Source organism: Chiloscyllium punctatum, chromosome 40 (assembly GCF_047496795.1).
Source record: "Chiloscyllium punctatum isolate Juve2018m chromosome 40, sChiPun1.3, whole genome shotgun sequence".
Taxonomy (NCBI): domain Eukaryota; kingdom Metazoa; phylum Chordata; class Chondrichthyes; order Orectolobiformes; family Hemiscylliidae; genus Chiloscyllium; species Chiloscyllium punctatum.
In genome coordinates this window covers 5286543-5313961 of record NC_092778.1, presented here as the reverse complement: position 1 = coordinate 5313961, position 27419 = coordinate 5286543, and the positions used below count along the sequence as shown (strand labels likewise).

General features: G+C 40.1%; 1 protein-coding gene across 3 annotated transcripts in view; it reads right to left on the bottom strand.

Annotated features, from left to right (window-relative positions):
- Positions 1–1383: 1383 nt before the first annotated feature.
- tmem184a (transmembrane protein 184a) overlaps positions 1384–27419 on the bottom strand; it is a 47936-nt gene continuing 21900 nt past the window's right edge. For all 3 annotated transcript variants that reach the window (XM_072559239.1, XM_072559237.1, XM_072559238.1), the window contains 6 exons: positions 19804–19894; positions 18799–18874; positions 10516–10607; positions 7915–8084; positions 6868–7065; positions 1384–4227 (listed from right to left, as the gene is read on the bottom strand). In XM_072559239.1, the coding sequence (XP_072415340.1) occupies positions 3983–4227; positions 6868–7065; positions 7915–8084; positions 10516–10607; positions 18799–18874; positions 19804–19894 (872 nt within the window). In that variant the 3' untranslated portion in view covers positions 1384–3982. The remainder of the gene's footprint in view (positions 4228–6867; positions 7066–7914; positions 8085–10515; positions 10608–18798; positions 18875–19803; positions 19895–27419) is intronic.

Sequence of the window (27419 nt, the reverse complement as noted above, 5' to 3'; positions counted from 1 at the left end):
TACAAGGGAGAACTCCCTTTCTCTTTGAAATAATGCAAGGGAATAGTTTATATCCATTTCTTTTCAACATTTCTCAAAAAGACACCACCTCAGACATTATGGACTCCCCACTGCTGTACTGGAACATCAACCTGGATTACGTGGTTAAGTCTGTGGAGTGGAGATTGAACATCATCGTTTATTCAAAAGAAAAGAGCTCTACACAATAGTTCATAGTTGACACTTACACCAAATATTAGTTGGCTGCAATGAGATGATATTTCTGCAAAGGAAGTAATGCATTGTAGGGCTTATTTGCTCTCCTGACATTGTATATTGCTTCCGCACAGCAATTCCTGACCAGAGACATTCATGCCAACAACACAGCATCAATAAAATCAGAAAATGCTGGAAACACTCAGGTTAGGCAGCATCAGTGGAGAGAGAGAGAGACAGAGTTAATGTCTCAGTTTTGTGACCTTCCAGCAGAACTGCAGAAAAGTTAGAAATGTAATAGTTTGAGCAAGGGGTAAGAGTCAGGCAAGATCAAAAAGGCAGGGTGAAATAAGAGATGAGAGAAAAAGGAGTTTTGAAGGACTGAAGGGAATGGTATTTGAAGAAGAAAATAAAACAAAAGATGGATGTAGAGCAATGTGCTGCTGACTGAATGCAAAAATAAGAAATAACGCAAACCCACCAAAGAGAAAATAACGAAACTGGCCAGAGATTGTGAGCTGAAGTTGCAAGACTGTAAAGTACCTAACTGAAATTCAAGGTAGTTCTTCTCAAGGTTTCATTGAGTAGGTCAGAGACAGATCTCAGCATGAAGCCAAGATGAGAATTACAATGACCAAAAGCTTATGGACATGCTTCTGGATTGAGTGGAGGCACTTTGCAAAATAGTCACTCAATCTGTATTTATCTCCCCAATGTGAAATAAACCACATTGTGAACAAATACCACTTTCACTCTAGTCTGCTCTAAGTACAAATAAATTGCTGCTTCATCTGAGATTAGTGATTAGAAGAGGTTGAAGGGGAAATGTTACATCTTCATTTTCATGGAAAGATGCTGTGGAAAGGGGACAGTGTATTGGGATGGACCTGGGTTTTACAGAGTGATATAGTGAAAGGAGAGGAAGGCAAAGTTGTGTTATATCGTGTTATTACGGTGTAGGTGGTGAGAAATGATTTTGAATATAGAGGCTGGTGGAGGTGAAGGAAATGTAGTCACAGTACAATCAAGGAATCAAGGATGAATTGAGTAAGGTGGAAAATTGGAAGCAAGGCAAAGAACTTCTCCAATTCTTCCTGATCCCCCTCCCCTGACATGCACATGTGACTGGAACCAAGGAATGATCAACATACCCTACAAAAAAGTAGACATAGCTGGAACTCATGCAGATACACACAGTAACGTCTTTTTATTTGGAGGAAGGAGGATGAGTGAAGGAGCGAATTGTTGAACAGGTTGAAACATAAATGAACAGAGGAAAGTGTTGGTTGACAGAAACTGGTTGAACTTCTATTCAAACCATCATGCGTGAGGATTAGCAATTGAGAAGAAAGTGTTAAGTTGCTCATCTAACTGGATTCTACGATTTCAGTGCTAATTAGTAAACTACATTTTTGCCAATAGCTACCCTGATAAATAATCATAGAAAAATACATTCAGATTCATTACTGTATCATAGGGTTATCTTAACCTTGTTGCACTTTTGCAATAACCCTGTTGTCCATTGAAACAACACAAGTATCAAAACAGCAGTAAATAATAATTTAAAAAAAAGGTTAAGAACCAGGTAAAAACAAAGAAAGATTCAGTCCATTTGCTTCATAACAAAATTAGAGATACAGTTCAAAGCCTGTAGATACAATACATACAATTATTCTTACACTTCCCCACAAACATTTAAATGCATTCATAATCATTTAAACTTGTACTCCAACTCTTTATAATCAATTTATGATGCTGTACTTCCTCTTAAATTGAAGAATGTAAAGACAATGTAAACTGTTTGGGAATCCTGAATCTGGCTCTGTAGTTGCTGATTTCATACAACCATCAGTTCTTGAAGTTAAAATAGTTGTTATCACAATCAAACATTTAACCACGAGAGGTGGACATAATTTGTGATTAGTTATTTGCTTTTCAGCATTTGCCTTTAAGTTTGTGAATTCAGAGTCTGGCATGGAAGAATCATTTACCATTCTGTACCTCCCCAGTCAGCATCAACAGCAGTTATACAGCACAGCAAGTGTACATAAACACTGAAGATCGTTCTTCCACTGTTGACTATCAAACTTAGGGTACCCATTTGCTCAATTATTGTCCATTATTTAAGCAAAGTACACAGTAGAATGCTGCGTCCAGTTAGACTGGTCCAATTTGAATGTACATTCTCGATGGTGTCCAAACTCGTTTTTCAATCCAGTAACACACAACTTCTCCATTTTTACACTTTTGTTTAAAAAAGAAGTCTTGGCTTTTGTAAGCCCATCATATAGGAGGAAGGAGGAGTCACAAGTGCAATGAGCCCACATAATTTCAGCAGTTGTGGGCACGGTGAGATGGGGAATGTATTACTACAGATTGTATTTCTTTTAGCAAGAATAACATTTCAATCATTCAGGAGATGTCTGTGGCACAGGTGAGGTCAGCAATTTATCACCCATCCTAATTGTACGTCAGAGAGTTGCCTTCTTGAACGGCTGCAATCTGAGAAATGAAGGTACTCCTACACATTGCTGTTGGGTTGTGCGTTCCAGGAATTTGGCCTGGTACCTTGTTCAGAATCAATAGTGTGCGACTTGGAGGGGAAATTGTAGATAATGTTCCCATGTACCTGCTGCCTTTGTTCTAGGTAGTAGATATTGTAGATTTAGAAGGTGTTGAAGCCGTCTTGAAAAGTTGCTAGTGTAACATGTAGATTTTACAAAATTGGCACAATGCACCACTGGTGGAGGAAGTGAATGTTTAAGGTAGTGCACAGGGTATCAACCATGTGACAGCTTTGTCTTACATGATGTCATGCTACTCAAGTGTTGTTGCAGCTCCACACGGTCAGACAAGTGAAGAGTACTCCATCACATTCCTGACTACTGCCTTCCAGACAGCAGAGGAGCTTTGGAGGCACAGAATTAACAGCCTTTGACCTACTCGTGTACCCACAGTATTTATGTGGCAGATCCAATTAAATGTTTCTCGTCAATGATCCCAGAATATTGATAGTTGGAGATTGATGGTGGGAAGATATTGAGGAAAAGCTAGTTCTAAAATGAATTCATAATAAAAGGCTACAGTGCAACAAAGTTGACAGACATTGCACTGATTTGTCATTAACTAACCAGGTATTTAAAAATTTCAATCATGGGAAATAAGTATATCCTTCAGTGATTTTACACAGAATGTGGAGATAATCTCTGAAACAGATACCTTAGTTGTGTGAGATTCTTTAAATTAATAACATAACAACAAGCAATCCAGAGAACAGATCAATGTCCAGTCTATCCCACTGTATGTAGGAAAAAAACTGTGCTGTTGTGAGCAAGGGAGAGGGGTGTGAGCACAAGAGGAAGCATGCACGTACAAAAGAGCGAACATGACAGCGTGCATGTACATTATTGGAAGAATGTATAAAAGTATGAGAGTATGATGTGTGCACAAAGACTGCATGCAAGCAAATAGGAGATCACAAGAATATGGACTTTGAGTGTATGCATATGTATGGAACATCATACACCTGCAGTTGGGGTTACTTACAGTAAAATTCCATGGCTTTGCCGGGATCTGCCTATACACATTGTTCTACTTTCAGATTTAGGAATTAGTTAAAGTCAAAACACTTTGAAGTAAAAGAAAATCAAAGATTGCAGTCCAATTCCCAGGAAAGGGGAACAGAATGATTCCTGATCTCTGGAAGGATGAATGAGAAAGATTTGTCACTACCTGTCTCAGCATCTCATTTCTGTTTTTTTTCTCAAAACAAAACAAATACTCAAGTCTACAGCTCATCCTCAGAGCTGATGAGGATAATCTTCTCACCAGTTTTTCGGCGGCTTGCAAAATGGGTACATGCTTGGGGCAAGGTATGTCCATTATGCCTGGGTGTTACTTCATCTTGGGTTGATTGCTGTGCATACTGCTGATAGGCTGGGGAGAAGTTGTGGATCGCATCCTGCACGATGTCATTTGGATTCATAGTCTCCTTTAGGCCGCTGGATATGCTTTGCATGGGAGCTATGTTACCTGTGGACACCAAGTTAGTCAAGTGAGAGTTTGAAATATTGAAGGATTAATTGATTACAGACAGTGTTGTGCTTTTTCTGCTTCCAGACACCCCTATTTACTTAAAGGGTAAAAATCAATACATAATGTCACAGCAATCTAAAAGAACCTAGACCTTGATGCAATCACAAGGTATGTCCCATCAATAGCATTGTAAAAAGAGATCATTCAACCCAACTGGTCCATGATAGTATTTATATTCCACAACAGCCTCTGCGCAACCCTTGTAACAATCAGCACAGTTCTTTTCTCGTACACATAGTTAATTAGCTCTCCCTTATACATATTTACGTTTTTTACTTCAACTGCTTTATTTGATATTAAGTTCCACATTTTAATCATTCTGGGCAAAGAGGTTTCACTTCAATTTTTATTTTGATTTATTAGTCTATTATTATAAATTGTTTCTTTTGTAGGTCAAATTATCATCTTCACTTCCAAACTACTGAAAGTAACTGTGAATGGCAAGTTGATCAGACAGAGCAATTGTGTCAGTGGTACAGAGTGCAGAAAGGAGAACAGATAGATTGGAACTACCCTGGAAGTCTATCAGCCAGGACAGAATCAGTCACAGGGCTCAGCTGAGGTGTGCTTCAGTGAGCAGCCTGCCTTTATTAGTAGATCCAATAGGGAATTGAACAGAAACTTCTTTACTCTCTCAGAGTCATAACAATGTGCAAGCTGCTACCATGGGTGAATAAAGTGATGCATTTAAGAGGAAGCTGGATAAGCATGACAGGGAAAATAACAGTGATTTCTACTAAGTGAGCTGGTATTAATTTGGAAGTGCTTCCCGTGCAGCATGATTGCTCGCGTAGACCAGTTGTATAAGATGGCCCATTTTCTGTCTTGGAAACCTCGACATTCATTCTTGGTTGGTGAATGGTCACCCACATAATCATTTTCTCTAGACTAGAAGGAGGACAACTGAAAAAAAGATCATGAGTGTCTTCTTCAAGACAGTGATACTTGTTGTTTCAACCTCAACAATACCTGTTGTTGCCCATCATGAGTATGAAGATCATTTGCCTCAGTCCTATATGCAATTAAAGAGTAGAGGTGGAGAGAAAGTAGTTTGATTGGGAAGTGCTGGCAGGACATAAACTCATGAGTCATGTGCTCCTAGTGTGGCAGGTTTTTAAGTTTTCCAGTGTATATTGGTTTTTAAGATTTGAAAAGTCAGTCATCCTTAAAATAAATTCTCTCAGCATTTGGAAATTGAATGCATAAACAGTTCATGATTCTGGATTAGTGGTGCTGGAAGAGCACAGCAGTTCAGGCAGCATCCAAGGAGCTTCAAAATCGACGTTTCGGGCAAAAGCCCTTCATCAGGAATAAAGGCAGTGAGCCTGAAGCGTGGAGAGATAAGCTAGAGGAGGGTGGGGGTGGGGAGAAAGTAGCATAGAGTACAATAGGTGAGTGGGGGAGGGGATGAAGGTGATAGGTCAAGGAGGAGAGGGTGGAGTGGATAGGTGGAAAAGGAGATAGGCAGGTCAGACAAGTCCAGACAAGTCATGGGGACAGTGCTGAGCTGGAAGTTTAGAACTAAGGTGAGGTGGGGGGAAGGGGAAATTAGGAAACTGTTGAAATCCACATTGATGCCCTGGGATTGAAGTGTTCCGAGGCGGAAGATAAGGTGTTCTTCCTCCAGGCGTCTGGTGGTGAGGGAGTGGCGGTGAAGGAGGCCCAGGACCTCCATGTCCTCGGCAGAGTGGGAGGGGGAGTTGAAATGTTGGGCCATGGGGCGGTGTGGTTGATTGGTGAGGGTGTCCCGGAGATGTTCCCTAAAGCGCTCTGCTAGGAGCCACCCAGTCTCCCCAATGCAGAGGAGACCACATCAGGAGCAACGGATACAATAAATGATATTAGTGGATGTGCAAGTAAAACTTTGATGGATGTGGAAGGCTCCTTCAGGGCCTTGGATAGAGGTGAGGGAGGAGGTGTGGGCACAGGTTTTACAGTTCCTGCGGTGGCAGGGGCAAGTGCCAGGATGGGAGAGTGGGTTGTAGGGGGGGCGTGGACCTGACCAGGTAGTCACGGAGGGAACGGTCTTTGCGGAAAGGGGTGGGGAGGGAAATATATCCCTGGTGGTTGGGTCTGTTTGGAGGTGGCGGAAATGTCCTGAAAAGTTCATGAGCAGAGCTTGCATCTGGACAGTATACAAGATTTCTGAAAGTACAGTGTCTTTGTGACTTTTCTAGCCAGTTCCAATATACTGATAATAAGGAATATGTGACAAACTAAAGCACCTTATCTTGAGATTGTGAAAAGCGCCAAATAAATACAAATTATTCTTCAATTATGTGAACAACGATTTGCATGGTTGCCTTAATTGTGTGTGTGTGTGTGTGTGTGTGTGTGTGTGTGTGTGTGTGTGTGTGTGTGTGTTTTCCTCTGCCTTGGCAAGGAAACAAAGGCTAAAAATTGCAGAAAACTACAACATCGAGTTGGCATCTGTGAACTAAATTTTACACCTTGAACTTAACTAGGTCACATCTGCTCCAAATCCCAAATTTTATCACTGAGGCGACAAACAAATAACTTTAGCACTACCTATTCCACCAGCCAGCTGCTGGAGCTTGGAGTAGTGGGTGTTCCTACCTGGTGTGGTCTCACGCTTTTCACTGTACACTTGAGATGGATAGGCATAGCGAAGGGCAATGGCAGCAAAGAACATCTCAATGCAGATTATGAAGTTCTGGTGGCCTGCAGCCACTGTCCCTGCCCTGACTTCATGGCCATCAATAATCTGGACTTCTGGAATTACTCCACACTTCTCCAAGATCGCTAGCAGCATTCCTGAGGGAATATGATCCAATCCACATTAGGACATATAACAACTTATGTGCCATGTTAATGGAGTGAACAATAGAATTTAAAATATATGTCTCAGCATCACTCTCAAACATCACTAAGCATTTAATTTGCAAAATGCATTTTTTGTTCTTTCATGACATGTTTACCCATCCCCATTTGCCCTTGAACTGTGGTTTACAAGGCCATTTCAGAGGGCAGTTGAGTCAACCACATTGTTGTGGGTCTGGACTCGCGTGTAAACTGGGTAAGAATGGCAGATTTCCCTAAAGAAAATCAGTGAACCACATGGGTTTTATGAAAATTGATGGTCTCATGGTTACTATTATGGAAACCAGTTTAATGTTCCAGATTTATTAGCTGAATTTGAATTTCACCAGCTGCCATGGCAGGATTTGAACCCATGTTTTAGTCATTATCACCACACCACCAGAAATGCAGAAACTTAACTGGCCAACAGCTGCCATTTTGTGCACAGCCATGAGACACAAATAGAAGCTCACATCTGTCTTCACTCAGAGTCAATTAACCTCTAAACGATAGATTCCAATGACTTCTCCGCAGTGTTAAATTGAGGGGTCAGGAAATACCTGATTTCCTCCTATTTTCTGGAGTTCCTGAATCTAGCATGACATTATGACATTTTGCAATTCTTTTAACATCAGATCCTGGGGGTCTGTCCATCCCTTCTTCTCCCCCCCCCCACCCCGCATTATTTTTGGTGAAAAAGTCAAGTTCCTCCACTTCACTTATTTTCATAGTACTTTGTTATTTTTTTTCTCAATTGGAGTAAAGTTATTATAGGTTTTTAAAAGAGACACTCTGAATGCTTACCTTGCCAGAAGGAGAGAAAAATAACAGATTTCACCGTCAGGAATTTCAGAATAGGATCAAACGCACTGAGGAGTTCACTTGTGGCGAAGTAAAAGAGGAACAATGCATAGAGTGCAAGACTCACAGAGATGTTATAAATAATAGTGATATATAGATATCCACTTCTCACACTGTGGAAGTAAAATGGACAATTAATTTGCAACAAGAGAATTCACTTGCATCTCTAAGCATTTTCTTAAGTTTTTTTTATCTCAACATTTTTTCGTATGGTCTACTTATCAAGTTCTGTGTTTGCCAGGGTCCATCTTTTAGAACTTTGCTAATGTCAATACTAATACAGATATATTGTGGTAGGCACTGGGTTTTCCACTTGCAATCTTCACTCTACAAATGTTACACATTGAGAAACTCCACTTCTAGAATTTGGACATTTCAGTATGGACTTTTAATACTAGTTGTAGGGGAAACAGAAAAGGACGATCTCGAAATTCTGGATTACTACTGGCTTCAAACTGTATTATTGCTTCAGGCTGCTAACGACTTAGTAAGACTTGATGTACTCTTGCAGAGATTGCAGACTGGATTAAATAAGAAAGCAGCTGCCTAGCTAGACACTGAAAAGTTATTAAGAAAAAAAAACTGTTTTTGAATCTGCAAGAACAATATAAAAACAACAATTTTAACATGTTTGAAGAGCCAAACCAGTAGCAGTGACAAAGAACAACATCAAGAGAGGATTAATTCTTCAATCTCCCAAAGTAGAGAAATTTGGCCACTTCAAATTCCATTATTCACAAAGGTTAAAAGTATCTCTGTAAAACTGCTGTGTTTTAGTGGCAATAATAGTGACTCTTTAGTGGGGTTTGAAATATTAGCTAAATCTTACTGTCTGATATACTGAAACAGTAGAGAGAATGTTTAAGAAGTTCCAGGAACTCAGAGACTATAGGGCTGACCCAAAAACATGACATAGGGAGACCAAATATCTTTATACAGCAATTACACTGGTCCAACAAACCCCTACAATTCCAACTTCCTGGTGATAAGCATTGTCCCAAAAAGGGAACTTCTTTCTATTCAATGCATTCTTGGGATCAACTTTCCTTCAATCCAAACCATGGTTTTGGTCTACTGCATCTCAATGACTCTGCCACAGTGTCGACACCTCTTGTGCATGGCTATTCTTTATATCTTTCCCTTCTTCAAAACAAGTGATAGGTCCTTGGGACAATATGCCCTAGCTGCTGAAGCACATTTCACCAACATTTCTGTCGCTTTATCCATTCCCCACCTCCAAGTAAATTATCTTACAATTTTCATGCAAGTCAGAAATCTGTGGGGAAGTTAGTCAAATTATGGAAAAGTATTGTAATACCAACTGGTTATACAATAGGTGACGAATGGTCCAGATAGGGTTCAGAAAGAGAAACCATTTCCTCTGGTGGGAGTGTAGAGCAAATGGAGGTGTACTGCAGCCAGTTCCCCCGCTAAAGAGAGCTATTGAGGCTAGGAATCAATTGAAATTTCAAACTGAGATTATTATGACTTTTATTAATGGTTACAGAACAAGAAGTTTAAATGGAGTTGAGACACGTGTCAGCCATTAAATGCCAGACCAATTCCAAGAGGTAAATAGCTTATTCTAGTTCCTATCTATTATTTCATCCTATATTAGAGATTGGTAGAAATATGTCACACACAGCTCAACTTTACAGCCTATTACTGCGATGATCTTACTCAAGGGCTTAATGTGTCGAACAAGATCCAACAGTACTTCTTATTTGGTAATATTACATTCTACCTGGAGTCAGCTAGTTTCCAAGCCACAGTGGCCACAAACAAGTTAAGTTGTACTAATATTAAACATTAACTATATATAAACACAAATATTATATATTTAAATATTTTTAATAAACACACAAGGTTAAATATTTACTTTTTTGCATTATGCCTTTTATTTTTGCTCCCACCTCTATCTGTTGCCAAGAAATTTGGTAATTCACCTGTTCCCACCTTGCTTCGCCACTTTCAGTCTAAACCAGCCACCAATAAATGCAGACAATCTTTATTCAAAACCTGTGACATTCTTGTATCAGTTGCTATCACTGCAACAACCGAATCCCAAATGACCAAAGATGTACTTGTTTTCTCACTTGTCTGGTCACCTAGTCATCTAGTTTACACTGTACACAAATAAGACAGAAGTTTGTGTTGCCCCAAATACTTGGTGATGCTATCTTTTACTTAGTCTATACTATGAGGAATATTGTCTCAGGTATACTCTTCCAAAGATATTGCTTAAATGAGTGAAGGAAACTTTTCTACTGCTTTGCAATACGAGCTTAACCTTCAATACAACAGAGAATTAAACCACTTGGTTTACAGACAATTTATCCAGGAAAGCTGAATTTAGAGACAAATCATTAAATCAAGAATACTTTAACCTCACTTCAATTGACCTCAAAGTACCTAATCCTGCTCTTCACATTACACCTGACGAAGAAGCATTTTAAAAAAGTATTAACTAAACAAAGATTTTAAGTTCTGACAATAAAAGCCAGAGCTTACATTTGAAATGTGATATTTAAAGTGCCAACTTACTCAAAGTCTCCATCGTGATATTTGCCATACACTTGCAAAATAATGGTGATCACTGCCATGAGAGGTTTAATCACGCAGAATTGTAGGGTAGCCTAGAAGGGGCAGGCAGCAGGATTTGTGGTAAGCAACAAGGAACTAAAATATTAATAAAATGTAACTTAACATCCCTAACACAAATGAATCAACTACCAAGTGAATAAAATACTCTCAAATTTAGGACAAAGCAACCAAAAATGGCAGGGTCAATTTCTTCCCCTTTTATCCCTTTTTGGCACTCACATGAACATAAAAATAAATTCCACCAAATACACAAAAGGCACATCTCCACAAGGAGCAAAGAACATTTGAGCAGGTTCCCTGTTTGGCTGTATATGAAGCATCACTACAGGAAAGCATATAAAGAAAGATTTGCAGTTCAATTGTGCCTTGCACTGTCAGGACCACACAAGATACTTAATAACCAGTGGAGCACCTTTTGAACTGCAGTGACTGTTGCATGAAACACGACAGCCAAACTGCACACGAAAAAGCCCAATAGTATGATAATAATTAGATCACTGGGTTTAAGAATAAATACTGACCAGGATACCAAGTGGAACTTCCCTGCTCTTCTTCAAAATAGTACTCCCCAAGAGGGTAGATATGGCCTTGGTTCAATGTCTCCTCCAAAAGATGACACCTACAACAATGTAGCACACTCACTACTACATGGAGTATCACTTGTGTGCTCAGTCCCTGGGGATTGAATTTGAATCATATATAATATGTATACCATATATAATGATCAAGTTAAACTCTGCAAGAGAAAAGCTCTCTTGAAGGCAGTTTCAACCATAGTCTCAGGTCTGATCAGTCTGTGATGTGGAAGTCTAATCGACTGCTCTCTTAATGTTGAAGCCAACCCTCTCTTTCATCTAATGGCCACACTAACAGTCATTGAGATGGACAGCACGGAAATAGATCCTTTCGTCCAACCTGTCTACACTGACCGGATATCATAAATTAATCTGGTCCTGTTTGCCAACATTTGGCCCATGTCCCTCCAAACCCTTCCTATTCATGTACTGATCCAAATGCCTTTTCAGTGTTGTAATTGTACTAGCCTCCACCACTTCCTCTAGCAGTTCATTCTATACACGCACCACTCTGAAAAATTTGCCTCTTAGGTCCATTTTAAATCTTCCCCCTCTCACCTTAAACCCATGCTCTTGAGTTTAGGACTTCCCACCCCTGGGAAAAGACCTTGATTATTTATCCTATCCATGCCCCTCATGATTTTATAAACCTCTGAGGTCACCCCTCAGCCTCTGACGCTCCAGGGAAAATAGCCCCAGCCTGTTCAACCTCTCTCTATAGCTCAAACACTCCAACCCGAGCAACATCCTTGGAAACCTTTTCTGCACCCTTTTGAGTTTCACAACATCCTTCCTATAGCAGGGGGACCAGAATTGTACGCAGTACTCCAAAAGTGGCTGAACCAATATCCTGACAGACGCACATGACCCCTCAACTCCCATACTCAATGCACTGACCAATAAAGACAAGAGTACATACGTCTTTTTGCACCCTTTCAGCACATGTAAAGTGGGGAGCAATGGTGTGTAAATATGTGCTACCCTGTTTTTAAATCTTCATATCAGCTTCATATCAAATCTTCATATCTTCATAAAAGACTAGTCAATTGTAGCACCCCACTCATGCATGACGATCAATTTGTGAAGACATGCTCAGAGTTAAAGGCTGTGACAGAGCTTTAGATTGCTGTTTTCTGCATTCATTTGGCTGTCACTGGCAAGAGAAAATATTTCTCCAAACCGAATTAACCTCAAGCTTGAATACTAAAGTGCGAGTCAGGCCATTTCAGAGTGCAGCAAAGAGCTAAAGGCAGCTCAACCACATTACTCTGAGTCTAGAATCACATACAAAACAGACTGATTGAGGGTGCAGATTTCCTCTTCTGTATGGCATAACTGAATAGATGGAATTTTGTGACAATCCCATTGTTTCACCAAACAAGCTTTTCATTCCATATTTAGTAAGTCAAATTTAAAGTCCCCATCTGCCAGGGTGGAATTTGAACTCCTATTTTTTTGAGATGTTAGTCTTGGCCTTCCGATAAATAGTCCAGAAACATAAGCACTATGTTACCATGCATATGGTTACAAATACACTAAACAAAACTGGATATCAACAGACACTACTGCTCCATTCAACAAGAGGCGTAATTGAAACTGACAGCAACATGCAGAAACAAGCAACTTTATACATGAGAATGCACTGAGAGCAAAGACAATGAAACCATTAAGTATAAACAAGGATACTCTGAATGGTAGATCCATACAAATACAACAGTGAAGAAGTGCAAATGCTAGCAATCCAAAGCAGTAAAGTAATTGAACTCAAAACATTATCTCTGTTTCTCTCCCCACTTATGCTGCCAGATCTGCTTAGTTTCTCCAGCAGTGTTTTTATTTCAGATCTATAATAATTGGATGCTTCAGCAAAACAGGACAAGAATTGTTTTGGGTCCTTTGCTTTTCCACTATCTACGTTATTGATTTGAATAAAAAAAGAGCAAGTTATATAACCATGTCTTGCAGATGTCATAGAAAGTCATTGTAATTGAAAAGCAGATTGTTAACTCGAGACACAGGCAAATTAAACTAATAGTTAACACTACGGAAGGTGGAGTTCATTACAGGCAAATGTGAGGTCGTATTTCTGAACAGAGGAAGACATATTCGATGTTTTTTGTTAAAAATAATGACAATCAAGAAATAGTGTAGGAGCAAAGGATGACAAGTATACAAATTGTTAAAAGTTACTGCTAGTACTGCACAAATGTAATCAGAAAGGTAGTGAAATAGAGGCCTTTATCACAAGGTGTTTGGAATACAAAAGAGAGGCAATGCTTGAATGTTGCTTATTAAAACTGTTGTACAGAGCCATGGGCAGCCTCCAATTTGAGAACAGCATTCAACTCTAGGCATTACACCTCAAGAAGAATATACTGATCTTGGACAATGTGCAGTGCAATTTCATTCCAAAATCCACTGGGTCTTACAGAGCTAAAGTACAAGTTATGAGCTTGGATTGTAATTAGAATACTGAATATTGCTTCAATTAAGATGTTAAAATGATTATATTAGCTCATGATGATTGGCAATAATTAAGCTGTAATACTGGGGGTCACAAGTGGGGAGATGAAAACTTAAATGAAGGAATTGAGTGGGAAGCTCAGAACAGATGGCATTAACAGGAACTGCGAGGGAGAAGTGAAGGTAATGGTATGGAGGGCCCTTCCATTACCAGCCTGAGCTTATGACACACTATATAAAGTGTGAGCTGTGTTCCCTCTCGTCTGAGATGCAATGGAAATGAAAAAATGGCTGTTGCCACACCTGGGGTGGGCAAAGTAAATGCTTTTCCTGTCTGAAGAAGCAGGCTGCACCTATGAATGATGTAAGGTCCTTCAAGAGGCAATTGCTTTAATCAAGCACGTACACAGAATTATAGAATTCTGCAGGTGAAATACATCGAGTGACCAAGTGTGTAGAATGCTAAATCCTGGCCCCACGCAATCTTGACCACACCATTTGTCATTACAAATTGATAATAGTCAACTTAGTGAAACAGAAGTAATCACAGGGATCCTTAAAAAGTGGCCACAATTCACAAAGACAATCCAGCATCTCATGGGATATGCAAGGGCATAGAACTGGTTTCCTCTCACCTTGAACTATGAATATTTGACAATATTCATATTTTGACAATATTCTTTTAATGCAATGCTGCCTTTCTTTGGGGGGTGGGGGGGGCGGGGGGGGGGGGAAAGAGAGCAGGGAAGAGAATAAATAGTGGAACAGGACAAGGTTTCAGTAATTCTATTGGATCTACAATCTCTTCCTCTGTTTGTGTGGCCTGGCTTGTGCTGCATGCTTCAGAATAAAGACTACTCTGCCAGAGGTTCATATACAGGTATTGAAAGGCCACCTTGTTGCAAGTGACACATATCCCACTATATTAATGACTATGCTAAGTTGTCATTTAAGTGTGATCCAGTACTGACAATTCACATTACTAAGAAATTCTTGCTTCTGATATTCCCAACATAGATTAATTCGAACAGTAACTAATAGGTCCAGCCACAGCAGGGGTTATTGTCGTTGTAGCTTCTATACAACAAAGGTGCAGAGAAACTGAGGAAGAGCAAATGTTTCAGCAAGCCCAGACCAGCAGCAATCTTCAACCGTTATCAAACAGCCTCCACCTGAAAAGGTTACAGCAGAAGGTCTTCCCAAGGATGAGGTGGTGGTACACTAGATCTGGAGTTTATCGTCCACAGTGCCTTTTTCTTGAGATGGGTGAGTTGCAGTGTAGCCATGGAATAAAAATGTCCCGGAACACTATAACCAAACTGGAGAAAGAGATGCAAGTTGACGGAGTGGGTGGATATCCTATCCCATTGATCAACGGGTCATCTGCGGTAATTTTTATGCATTTGGCTGCTCCCAAGGATCCACTGCAGACAAGTATCGAGTCTGCCAATTCTCAACTGGACAGAGGCTGCAAATACTGCAAAAGGATATAAGCTCTTACAACTTTCCAGCAATAGTCTTGGAGATATGCTGTAGAACTTGTGCTCCTAACCAAGCAAATTTAGTATAGCTATAACACTGGCATCTACCTGTCGATGTGGAAAATTGCCCAAATAGGGATTGTACACAAATCCAGCCCAGCTAATTACTGCTCCATCAGCGTATACTCAGTGAATTGATGGAAGGGTCGTCAGTAATGCTATCAAACAGCACCTGCTCAGTAATAACCTGCATAGTGATACTCAGTTTGAGTTCTACCAGAGCCATTCAGCTCCTGACCTCATTACAGCCTTGGTTCAAACATAGACAAAACAGCTGAATGACCAGGTGTGACATCAATGAGTCCTAGCAAATCAAGGAGAAGCTGTCTGCTGGCTGAAGTGAAACTTGCTACAAAGGAAGCTTCCAGGACATCACTGCAGAAGTTCATCAGGATAGTGTTCTAGCCCAATCATTACGTATTTCAATGATCATCCATCCATCATCAGGTTAGAAGTGGGGTTGTTCACTGATGATTGCACATTATTCAGGATCAATTGTGACTCCTCATACTGAAATAGTCATATCCAAATGCAACAAGAGCTGGACAACATCCAGGTTTGAGCTGACAAGTGGAAAACAACATTTGCACTTTGCAAGTGCCAGGCAAATGCCATCTCCAACAAAGTAGAATCTAATCATTGCCCCTTGACATTCCATAAGACCATAAGACATAGGAGTGGAAGTAAGGCCATTCGGCCCATCGAGTCCATTCCGCCATTCAATCATGGCTGATGGGCATTTCAACTCCACTTACCCGCATTCTCCCCGTAGCCCTTAATTCCTCGAGACAACAAGAATCTATCAATCTCTGCCTTGAAGACATTTAGCGTCCCGGCCTCCACTGCACTCTGCGGCAATGAATTCTACAGGCCCACCACTCTCTGGCTGAAGAAATGTCTCCGCATTTCTGTACTGAATTTACCCCCTCTAATTCTAAGGCTGTGTCCACGGGTCCTAGTCTCCTCACCTAACGGAAACAATTTCCTAGCGTCCACCCTTTCCAAGCCATGTATTATCTTGTACGTCTCTATTAAGTCTCCCCTTAATCTTTTAAACTCCAATGAATACAATCCCAGGATCCTCAACCGTTCCTAGTATGTTAGACCTACCATTCCAGGGATCATCCATGTGAATCTCCGCTGGACACGTTCTAGTGCCAGTATGTCCTTCCTGAGGTGTGGGGACCAAAACGGGACACAGTACTCCAAATGGGGCCTAACCAGAGCTTTATAAAGTCTCAATTCAATAGCATTACCCTCACGGAATACCCTACTATCAACATCCTGGGATTTACCATTGACCAGAAACTATACTGGAGTAGCCAACACTGTAGTTACAAAGACAGGTCCAAGACAAGGAATCTTGCATCAAGTAACTCACCTTCTGACTCAACAGAGCCTGTCCACCATCTACAAGACATAAAATCAGAAGTGTGATGGGATACTCCCCGTTTGCCTGGATGAATGTAAATTCAACAGTTTCCAAGCAGATTAACACCATCCAGAACAAAGCAACGCGAATGATTACATCCACCTTCACTTCCTCTGCCACCACTCAATAGCAGAAGTACATATCATCTACAATAGTTAACAGTCCTTGAAGTGTAGTGGTAGTGTCTCCAACTCTTAACCCATCAGCCCAGGTTCAAGTTCCACCTACTTCAAAAGGTGTGTAATGACATCTCTGGAACAGGCTGGTTAAAAAATATAAAAAGAACCATTTGTGGCTTTTACAACATGAGGTTCACACATTTAACAACGAGAACATCTTATGCTACGCTGAGTGCCAGGGAGAAGGCATTTCTAATGTGGTCTGACTATGAGGAAAGTTATCTTCTGGTGCTTAATTCTTGCAGCAGCAGTTACAATGTCAGCTGATCAGGTAGATGATGTAATGTGGCAACACATTTACAAATATGATCTGTTTTAATACAAGAGTCATCAGAGCCATTTATGTGCCCTCAGAAGATTTCCTGTTAATTTTGCTCCCATATGTGTGCTGTGAAGGGCTACTGATGGGTGGCAGCATTTAACATACTGCACAGCTGGGCTTTAAAAAAACAGAGCCAGCAGCACAAATCCTGAAGATCCTGGCAACAACAAACACTTCTGCCACTGGTGAACACAGCACCACAGGAATGTTGTGCATACATAAAGAGGTCAGCAGCAGAGATAACACACTAGGACACACAGAGAGAAACCCTCTATGAAACTCCATGAAGTTGACACTTGGCTGATTTTAGTAAAATTCAGCCTGTTTTCTGCTTCACACTGCTTAAATGTTTCTTACCACACTGGATGTTTCCAGTAAAGATGCATTTTATTAGGGAATACAAGAATAGGTCAAAATGGAAACTGGCAAATGATCAATGGATTCTGGAGCAAATGTTTTCTCTGCAGAGAAGCAAGCTAGGAATGAATAGTGAAGATGTAATAAGTAAGTAATGTTTTGTAGTGTTGTTTAATAATATTTAGGTATTATGAATTAGAATATAATTATAGTTTAATACCAAAGGGATGGGAATGAGTTGATAAAAAGGCTAACAAAGCACAAAGTTAAAAATCTCACAACACCATGTTATAGTCCAACAGGTTTATTTGGAAGCATTAGCTTTTGGAGTGCTGCTCCTCATCAGATGAAGTGATACTTGGTACAGAGGAAACTTCCAGGACATCACTGCAGAACCTCATCAGGATAGTGCTCTAGGCCCAATCATCATCACGTATTTCAATGACCATCTACTCATTATCGGTTTAAAAGTGGGGTTGTTCACTGATGATTGCACATTATTCAGGATCAATCATGACTCCTCAGATACTGAAATAGTCATATCCAAATGCAACAAGACCTGGACAATATTCAGGTTTGAGCTGATAAGTGGAAAACAACATTTGCACTTTTCAAGTGTCAGGCAAAGGCATCTCCAACAAGGTAGATGCCCAACACAAACACCTAAGGAAGGAGCAGCACTCTGAAAGCTAGTGCTTCTAAATAAACCTGTTGGACGATAACCTGTTGTGTGATTTTTAACTTTGAACACCCCAGTCCACCGCCGGCACCTCCAAATCAGCATTATCACAGTGCTGTACATTAGACACTAGCCACATATGAAATGCAAATTAAAAAAACAGATGTATAGATAGATGCAATCTCAATACACACCTCCAGTTCTACAGCCCTCCAGGATCTCTGCACTATTACAGAGCTCTGATTTCAGCAGTCAACTACTGGAGGCCATTCCCTCAGCTATTGAGGCCTTAAGATCTGGGACTGCCTCCCTATACCCCTTCTCTTTTAAGATGCTCCAAATAAACTCTTTAAAAACTTCATTAATCATTTATCTGGATATCTCATGTGGCTCTATCAAATTTTGTTTGATTACCCTAGTATGAAACACTTTGAGACTTGCTTTCAAAAAAAAGGTGCTATCTAAATCTGAGTAGTCTTGCTGTAGACTGTATGTAATCTGTGCATGGATCAAATAGCCTTTTACTATTCCAGTAAAATGTTTGGTGCTATTTCATATGGTCATTAAAAAAAAATGGATCAATACTGACTGACCAAGGGATGCAAGTGAAAACAGAATTGCTATCTAATCATCAGCAAGTATACAAACACGCACTCAGACTTCTCACAATCTCACCTGTTTACAAAACCGTAAAAATCCAATGGAGTAGGTCATACCCATCAGACAGCATGTTCCATACATACAGCTGGACCTGGAATGAGACAGAAATAAAGAAGGTATACTATATCCACAAAGAAACTACTATACATTCATAGTTTTATTAACTCTTTTACAAACAGACCTATCATTTGGGGCGGGACAGTCGTGCAGTGGTTTGCACTGCTGCCTCTCAGCACCAGGATCCCAGGTTCAATTCCAACCTTGGGTGACTGTCTGTGTGGAGTTTGCACATTCTCCCTGTGTCTGCGTGGGTTTGCTCCGGTTTCCTCCCATAATCCAAAAAAATGTGCAGGTTAAGTGAATTGACCATTCTAAATTGCCCAAAGTGTTCGGTGCATTAGTCAGAGGGAAATGGGTCGGTCTTCAGAGGGTCGGTGTGGCTTGGTTGGGCCAAAGGGCCTGTTTCCACACTGTAGGGAATCTAATCTAATTATTTTATTGTGTTCAAAATAGGAATGATTGAGATTGGATTAATCACTATGTGGGAAAGACAATATGAAATAGAACAGAATAGTTATACAGTGGGATCTCCCTTCCAGTAAAGATGATTTTTGGATAATACCTAACCAAAACAGTTTCCAAAAATTCAGTGCATTCCTTGCAGTTAGCCTACAATCCCTAACCTCAAATGTAGTTTTCAACCCATTGAGCAGTAATCCTGATTTCACTGGTGGTTCAGGAAAATTCAAAAATGCAACGAATGAACTGCTGACCTCCTTGCTGTATTTTGGTATATGTTTGAGAAGAACAGCGGTGATTTTATTAAAAGAAAAAAATATTTTGTTTTGGTCTTTGGCTATATTTGTTTTTATGTGCTGAATGGACAGGAAGTCCGATTAGTGATTATTTCAGATCCATCGTGTTTTTAATAATGGTACTCTCCTTTTAAGTGGAAGCCTTCAAATCCAAAACTTGAGTGTGTCGAGGTGGCTATGCATAAGAAAGATGGAAACAACTCACTTAATGGGTTTCCCTCTGATTTCTGACATTATTGAGCTTTCTCCACCCAGGTATTCATAGCAGAGGCTGAGGAAATTGTAAATCACAAAAGCTGAAAAGGAAGACAGCACAGATCAATTCAAGAAAACAAGAAACAATTATCCTTTTAAACTATTTTTATTCATTGTTCCATCTGCAGCAAGCATCATTCCAAACAAGCAGGAAGGGCCCCAGGCCAATAACCTTTCAAGTATGTATTAGGTTTACCTATTATCCATGGAGTCCATAGCAGGTGTAGTGAGATCATACTAAGATTGTTGAGAAAGGCAGGTTTTTGTTCATAATCATAACGATTAGCTTTGACCATTTACACTATATACTTTAACTAGAGGTCTGTGAGCTCAGTTGGCTGGACAGCTGGTTTCTGATTCTGGATTAGTGGTGCTGGAAGAGCACAGCAGTTCAGGCAGCATCCAATATCCGTTGCTCCCGATGTGGTATCCTCTACATTGGGGAGACTGGGCACCTCCGAGCAAAGCGCTTTAGGGATCATCTCCGAGACACCCACACCAATCAACCAAACCGCCCCGTGGCCCAACATTTCAACTCCCCCTCCCACTCTGCCGAGGACATGGAGGTCCTGGGCCTCCTTCACCGCCGCTCCCTCACCACCAGATGCCTGGAGGAAGAACGCCTCATCTTCCGCCTCGGAACACTTCAACCCCAGGGCATCAATGTGGATTTCAACAGCTTCCTCATTTCCCCTTCCCCCACCTCATCCTAGTTTCAAACTTCCAGCTCAGCACTGTCCCCTTGACTTGTCCGGATTTGTCCAACCTGCCTAGCTCCTTTTCCACCTATCCACTCCACCCTCTCCTCCTTGACCTATCACCTTCATCTCCTCCCCCACTCACCCATTGTACTCTATGCTACTCTCTCCCCACCCCCACCCTCCTCTAGCTTATCTCTCCACGCTTCAGGCTCACTGCCTTATTCCTGATGAAGGGCTTTTGCCCGAAACGTTGATTTCGCTGCTTGTTGGATGCTGCCTGAACTGCTGTGTTCTTCCAGCACCACTAATCCTGTATTTGGTTTTCAGCATCTGCAGTTATTGTTTTTACCTAGCTGGTTTCTGATGTAGAGTGATGCCAACAGCATAGGTTCAATTCCCACAGTGGTTCAGGTTTCCTTGAAGGACTCTCCTCTCAACCTCACCTGAAATGTAGTGACCCACTCTCTCTCATGAGAAGGCAACCCTATGGTCTGTTAAGATTATGAAGAATTTACTTTTTTATACTTTAAATGGGTGGAATCCTAAAAGTTCAGTCTTAGTTGCAGATATTCCCTCGCTCCATGTCAACAGGCATTGCAGGTAATGGATATTATTTATTACCATATTAGAATTCACCCATTATCCTACACATCTCCCCTGCGCCCCCAATCTCGTCTGCTAAGTCTTTCAGTCTATCCCTATAAAATCATAGTGTTTAATCATTAACATTTCTAACATTTTACTGCTAAAACTTCTGTCACTACCACTAACCCACCACTCAAGCGATTTCTTTCCTCTTTTGTCAGCCCATCTCCAGGAAGGTTAGAACATTTGTGGTTCATTTTTTGCTGATAGGAAGGCACAATCTTAAACTAGTGAGACATATCATCTGCCACAACTGCTAGAACCAGGGCATACACCTGAAGGCACTGAAGAGGAGTCAATGAAGGGTAGACTCAGGAGGCAAACCACCAGCACTTGAAAAGACAAGGTTCTGGCACTGTGGTACATTACAGTAATTCACTTCATCTGGAAGACCATCAATGGGATCCAAAGAACGTGGAACTTCTGTGAAACTCTAAACAGAAGCATGATGTGAAAAAAGTGCGTATGGAATACATCATGTTGTAGATTTGGATAGAAGCACTGAGGGAATAAAATGTGAAGCAAATCTGCCATACCTTGAGGTGGTCTTGCTTAAAGTCAAGAGATCCAAGAAAACTGGAATAGAAGATCTCAATTGGCTAATCAAAGGGTTCCAGAGAATTAATCCTACAGTACATTAACCTCTTCAGCACAAGAGATACTGTATCAGGCTGGCTGCTGTCATGTTTGAATGTAAAGAAGGTTTAAGCTAAACTAAAGAATTCCAGGTTAAAGAACTATAGCTGGAGCATTCTGATCTGCAGGCTGACTTGTAGAGTTAAGGAATTCAATGGAATAAGGAAACCTGCTGAGGTACACAGATTTGTTGGTGTAATGGAACACCCAGAATACTCTGTACTCCAGCACCTGGTAAATACAACTGGTGGAAAGAATGACAATAAGCCACTCAGACTGAAAGGAGGACATCCAGGCAGGATATCTCTTTATTCAAAAGGAGCAGGGCACCAGTCTGTGACCCCCGTTATATATCATTGGAGTTTTAGGTGGGACTGTGAAACAGAGACACAGCCGTATCTATAATCAGTGAAGAGCTGCTGAGATCAAATAGACTGGAGAGAGACTTCTTGAAAGTTGTTCGTCTCTGTGCTCCGTTGAAACAGCATGTCTAGATCCAAGATCAGTTCCTTCATCTAGTCATCAGCAATGGAGGCTTTTCACAGATCCCCCATGTTAGCATGCATCACTGATGATGTGTTAGCATAATAGGACTTGTTCATTATTCTACAGCAGGATGTTATCTCAGCTTAGCATGTAGGTTTCACCAAAGAACACAGGGAATGGAATACTTCAGAAATAAAACTTTGGTACCAATGTCAACGTTAAGCAATTAAACACACTGCCTGATATGTAACATTCTTGTACATTCCAGATAGTTCCCTCCACCATTTGCAGTGGTGCCTTCAGCTGCCTAGACACTAAGCTATTGAATATCCTTTTCAGATCGCTAAACATCATTCTCCTTTTAGAAAGCACCCCTCAAAATAATTTTTGATCACCAGTTTAAATTTCTTCTTGCATGGTTCAAAGTCAAATTTTGCCTGATAACATAACTGTGAGGTACCTTGACACTATGTTAAAGGAACAACATGTAGTTGTAACACAACTTGCTGTTATTCCCACAAATTGATCCATGCATCGTATTCAACCCCAGCTGGAGTGGTGCACCTCTAACACTAGCTACGTCCCGTGAAATTTGTAATTTAGCCTGACACATGGTATATGTGTTATCTAAGTCAAAGGAAGGAGATTGGAAATGTTAAAATCATTTAGTGCAAAAGCTTTACCTCTGCATAGAGTATTACAACTGTTCTTAGTCAGAATGGAGATTGAGTAATTCCCCCCTCAGTCATACTTGGGCATCACCTTTCTGCAAGTGACTGGAATTGCAAATATCTCGGTTTACTACACCTTGCTGCAGAAATTTATAATAAAATAGGAGGATAATTTTATCCAGAGGTAGAGGAAAAGGGAATGCCAAGGTGGTGCAAGATGATGGGGTTCTTCAAATTGTTTGGAACTTAATTTTCTGCACTTACTAAAAATGATTACTGTTAATTCATGTGTTTTTTTTCTACATGAAACAAGTCAATCAATCACAATCTGCACCAAAAACAGCACATCATGAAATTTCTATTCCATATAGAGACATCATGAGTTAATGAACTTTTTAAGCTGGATATAATAAATACAAACCTTTGCTTTTACAGTGTGCCTTTCCCTTCATCTCTTAACACAATAATTTAAATATACGTTGCAGGTGATTTGTTGTTTAACAGACCAAACGAAAATACAACAGGTGCATGTCAATGTATAATGCAAACACAAACCAGGCATTAGAAATCTAATCTCACTGGTGTGCGAAAGTAAGCTCCAACTGGTGATGTTTCCAATTACATAAACAAATATTTACATGAAGCACAGGCAACATCACTTTAGCCTCTGTTATTTGTGAAGGTGTCGCATAAAAAGCCCCAACATTGATGTGACATTGATTCCCAGCACACACCTGAACACAGGAAACTTAGTACGGGTCGTTCTGCTATAATGCGACAGTTGTGTTCCTCTGCAACTTTGCACTATAGAAACTTGCACTATGGAAAACTGCCATAGAAAATCACGCCATTGAAGATCTCTAAAAGAAATCTGCTATACCCATTCAGTAGAAAGTTTACACTTAACAAACAATGTCCACAATGTATCAATTGCCTTATAGCCAATGCGCACTGACGAAACACGTGTTATAGCAGAACGACTTGTATGATATTAGCAAAAATTTGAGCTCACCTAAACTTCTGCCAACTACAGGATATCTGAAATGACATCAAGTTCTGTTCACCCAGTACTCCTCTGATTGTTGACTTGCATTTGCACAAATTATAAATTCTCATTTTTTCATTTAATTCTTTCCAAGTTCTCACTCTCTCTTACTGCTGTAATACCCTCCAGCACTACAATCCTCTGAGATCTGTGCTCCTCAGGTTTTGGTCTCTTGTGCATTCCTAGTTCCTATCAATTCACTTCTTAGCCATGTCTTCTGCTGCCTAAGGTGTAAACTCTTTCTCTCTTCCTCCTCCTTTAAAAGCCTTTTAAAATCTATTGCTTCAGTTGTTCTGACACCGCAGACCAGATCGGTATTCTGCAAACATTCTGGGAAGGAGAAGCTCTGATTCATATCATCTCCTTGCATTTACATCACCTTGCTTAATGTCCAACTTCTACATGGCAACCTGTGAAACACCTGGGATAACATACTGCATTAAAGGATCATTATAAATGCATGTTTTTATAGATATTAGGTTTTATGCATTAACCAATCCCAAATCAACTTGGGGCAAAGGATGTGTGAAGGGGCAGGAAATTTGACTCTCCACCTTTCCTTCCCCATAAAGAATCTGAATTGTTTTTATATCATGCAATGATTGACAAGCAGAAATCTCAGATTAGATGAGAGAATAGCTGCATCATCCACCTCTGAAAGATTGGTGGCACAGTGTACATGAAGGAAAATTAAATAGGAGATTCAACTTCCTTCTTTCCCTTCATTCCACTCCCTCAGCAAACAAACAGTTCTCTGCCTCAATAATCTTTAATCTGCTCTTGCTACTATTTCGAGTCATTTTGATTTAATCTCCACTGTTGTTAAGCATGTAGGCAACTAAGCCCCTTCTAAAGTGACCTTATAAAGAGAACACTGCTGTAGTAAACAGCAAAACATTGTATGATCACCATGGGACTAATGAAGAGCATTAGTGCTGGATCCTAGCAGCTGGCTACAGAGAACAAATTACATGACTGATTTTGGATTAATCTATTCAACCAAGAGAACAGCATTCAAATGTAATTGACATCTACAAATGATGAGCGATGTGTTATGCTAAGTTGATAAGTTGGACTACTTTACATAAAAGTACTTTGAGGAGAAACACTGCCTTACAAGGTCCATGTACTCTGTTCCTAAACAGAATGTCTATAAATGGAATCTTCCAAAACAGCTCTGCTCTGGGAAGAGTTGGGGACAAAGTACAATGCTCCATGGAATGATTGTTTTCTTTATCATGTAGAAACTGCACAATTCTCCAGAGCTGGTCAGTGGAATAAATCTAATAATTATTGATCACTAAGTAATTTAGTAAAATATTACTGCTTGATAAATCAGTTTATTCTGAAAGTGTGCCTTTAATTACTGTTACCTTATTGTATGAGATCACTGATGGTACATTTGAATACCTCCATTTACTGCAGTACTTTAAAGAGACAGTTAGCTTTGGTCAAAATAAGACACTCAAGCTTTGCTTTTGCAAATTCTGGCTGCATTTTAGCTTCTCAATCTGACACTGGAGGTAATATATTTCGAAATCCACAGATTGGGAAACATAACAGATGTACATTCATACATAATTCAAAGACAACCCTGGCAGAGGAAATTCAATCTTGCATGTCAGAAAGGAAATGCCAGACTCCAGAGGTTCTAACTGATTCAGTAATTAAAATTTATAAAGCATTTATGCACCCAATTATCTCGAAAAGTTAAATTGACACATCGGTAGTAAAGATTCACTTCTCTTGAGGTAAGGATGGGTCCCAGGAGATGGCCCTAATTAGAAAGTTTCCAGGTCTTGTCTGAGCATAGAGTGTGATTCTGCCATTCATATATTGTTATAGTTAGTACTCATGTGCGTAGAATCCCAGGCCCTTTGCCTTCCTCCCACATTAATAACTCTCTTTGACCAACCTTGAAGGAACAAGACCTGGATTGAATTGCTTTGGGATACTGGCCTTCATCTTCCAGCTGCAAAACAGCCTGTCAAGCTAGCTTTCTGGTCTTGCATCATCAAGACAAGCCTCTGTGGCCTTAGATCAAATAATTAGTTAGATCATCTAGATCCTTTGATAACATTGGCCTTGTGAGGCCCCTGACTTTGTTTGACTCCTCACTGGTAGCCATGCTGTCAACCACCTAAGATGCATGCTTTAGAATTTTCCACCACAAATTTCTCTGCCTCGCTCTCTCTTCTTTTCCAATGTACCTTAAAACTACCCATCCCAATGTGGCCTTATTAGATGACAAATTAGTTTTGATAATACATTTGTGATGCCCATTGGGACATTTTATTGCATTAACAGTGTTATAAGAATGTAAGTTGTTGCACCAGTGATAAAGTCTAGCATAATAAGTGAAGGCTATAACTTTTAAGTTTTGATTCCTTGTCTATCCTGAGTCAGCTGAGTCAAATTGGAAGATTTAACTGAACCCCAATGACTCTGATGCATGCCAACTCATTTATAGCACTACTATGGTAAACCATAGCAGATTAATCAATGGGTGAAGAAGAAAGGGGTTTGCCTGATATCTTCGCTTGGAACACCGTGATGGATCATGCCTGAGACATTAAAGCAGAGAGTGACTGTTGTTTAGCTATGTTAAAGTTTTGTGGTATGTAATTTTTTTTTTTACCTTTCACGTTTAGCACTGTGCCTGCCATGGTTTCGAACAAAATGGCTGGCACGGCACTTAAGATTTTAGAAATAAAAACTTATATTTATAAAGTGCCTTCCAACCTCAGATATTCCAAAGTGCTTTCGGGCCAGTTAAGTACTTCTGAACTGAGCCACTGTTGCAATGTGGATACCCTTAAACACAACCTATATTTAACTTATGAAGGGATTTTGGCTTAACCAATGTTAATCCTTCAAATATGCAAAAATTGATCAAGTTATTATCATAATGCTGATCGTGGGAGCTTGCTGTGCAAATTGGAATTACACTTTGAGATTGATCAGAAATACTTTACAACCAAATGAAGTGCTTTTGGAGTTCTGAACAGTAACACTGCAATACAATCTTCACACAGAGATGCTGAATACAGATGAGGATACACCTTTGGGTGTTTGTGTAAGACACACCCAAAAAGCAAACCTGCTCTTCCAGGTTAACCACCTTATGACTGAATTAAATCTAATATGGAATCTGAACCTGTGGTCTGTGTCACACAAAGTTCATTATTTGTTTACCATTCAGTGAATGTCAGCAGCAAAAAGGAAAGCTACTTGTAATGCAAGCACAATGGCAAAAGATTTAGTGCATATGTGGTGTAATCTGCTTAAGGCATTAACTTTGGAGCAAATGGAGCACAAATCCAGTTCATTCAATCCTTTTTGGGTGCTTTTAAAGGGAAGCAAGATAAATATGATGAGAGAA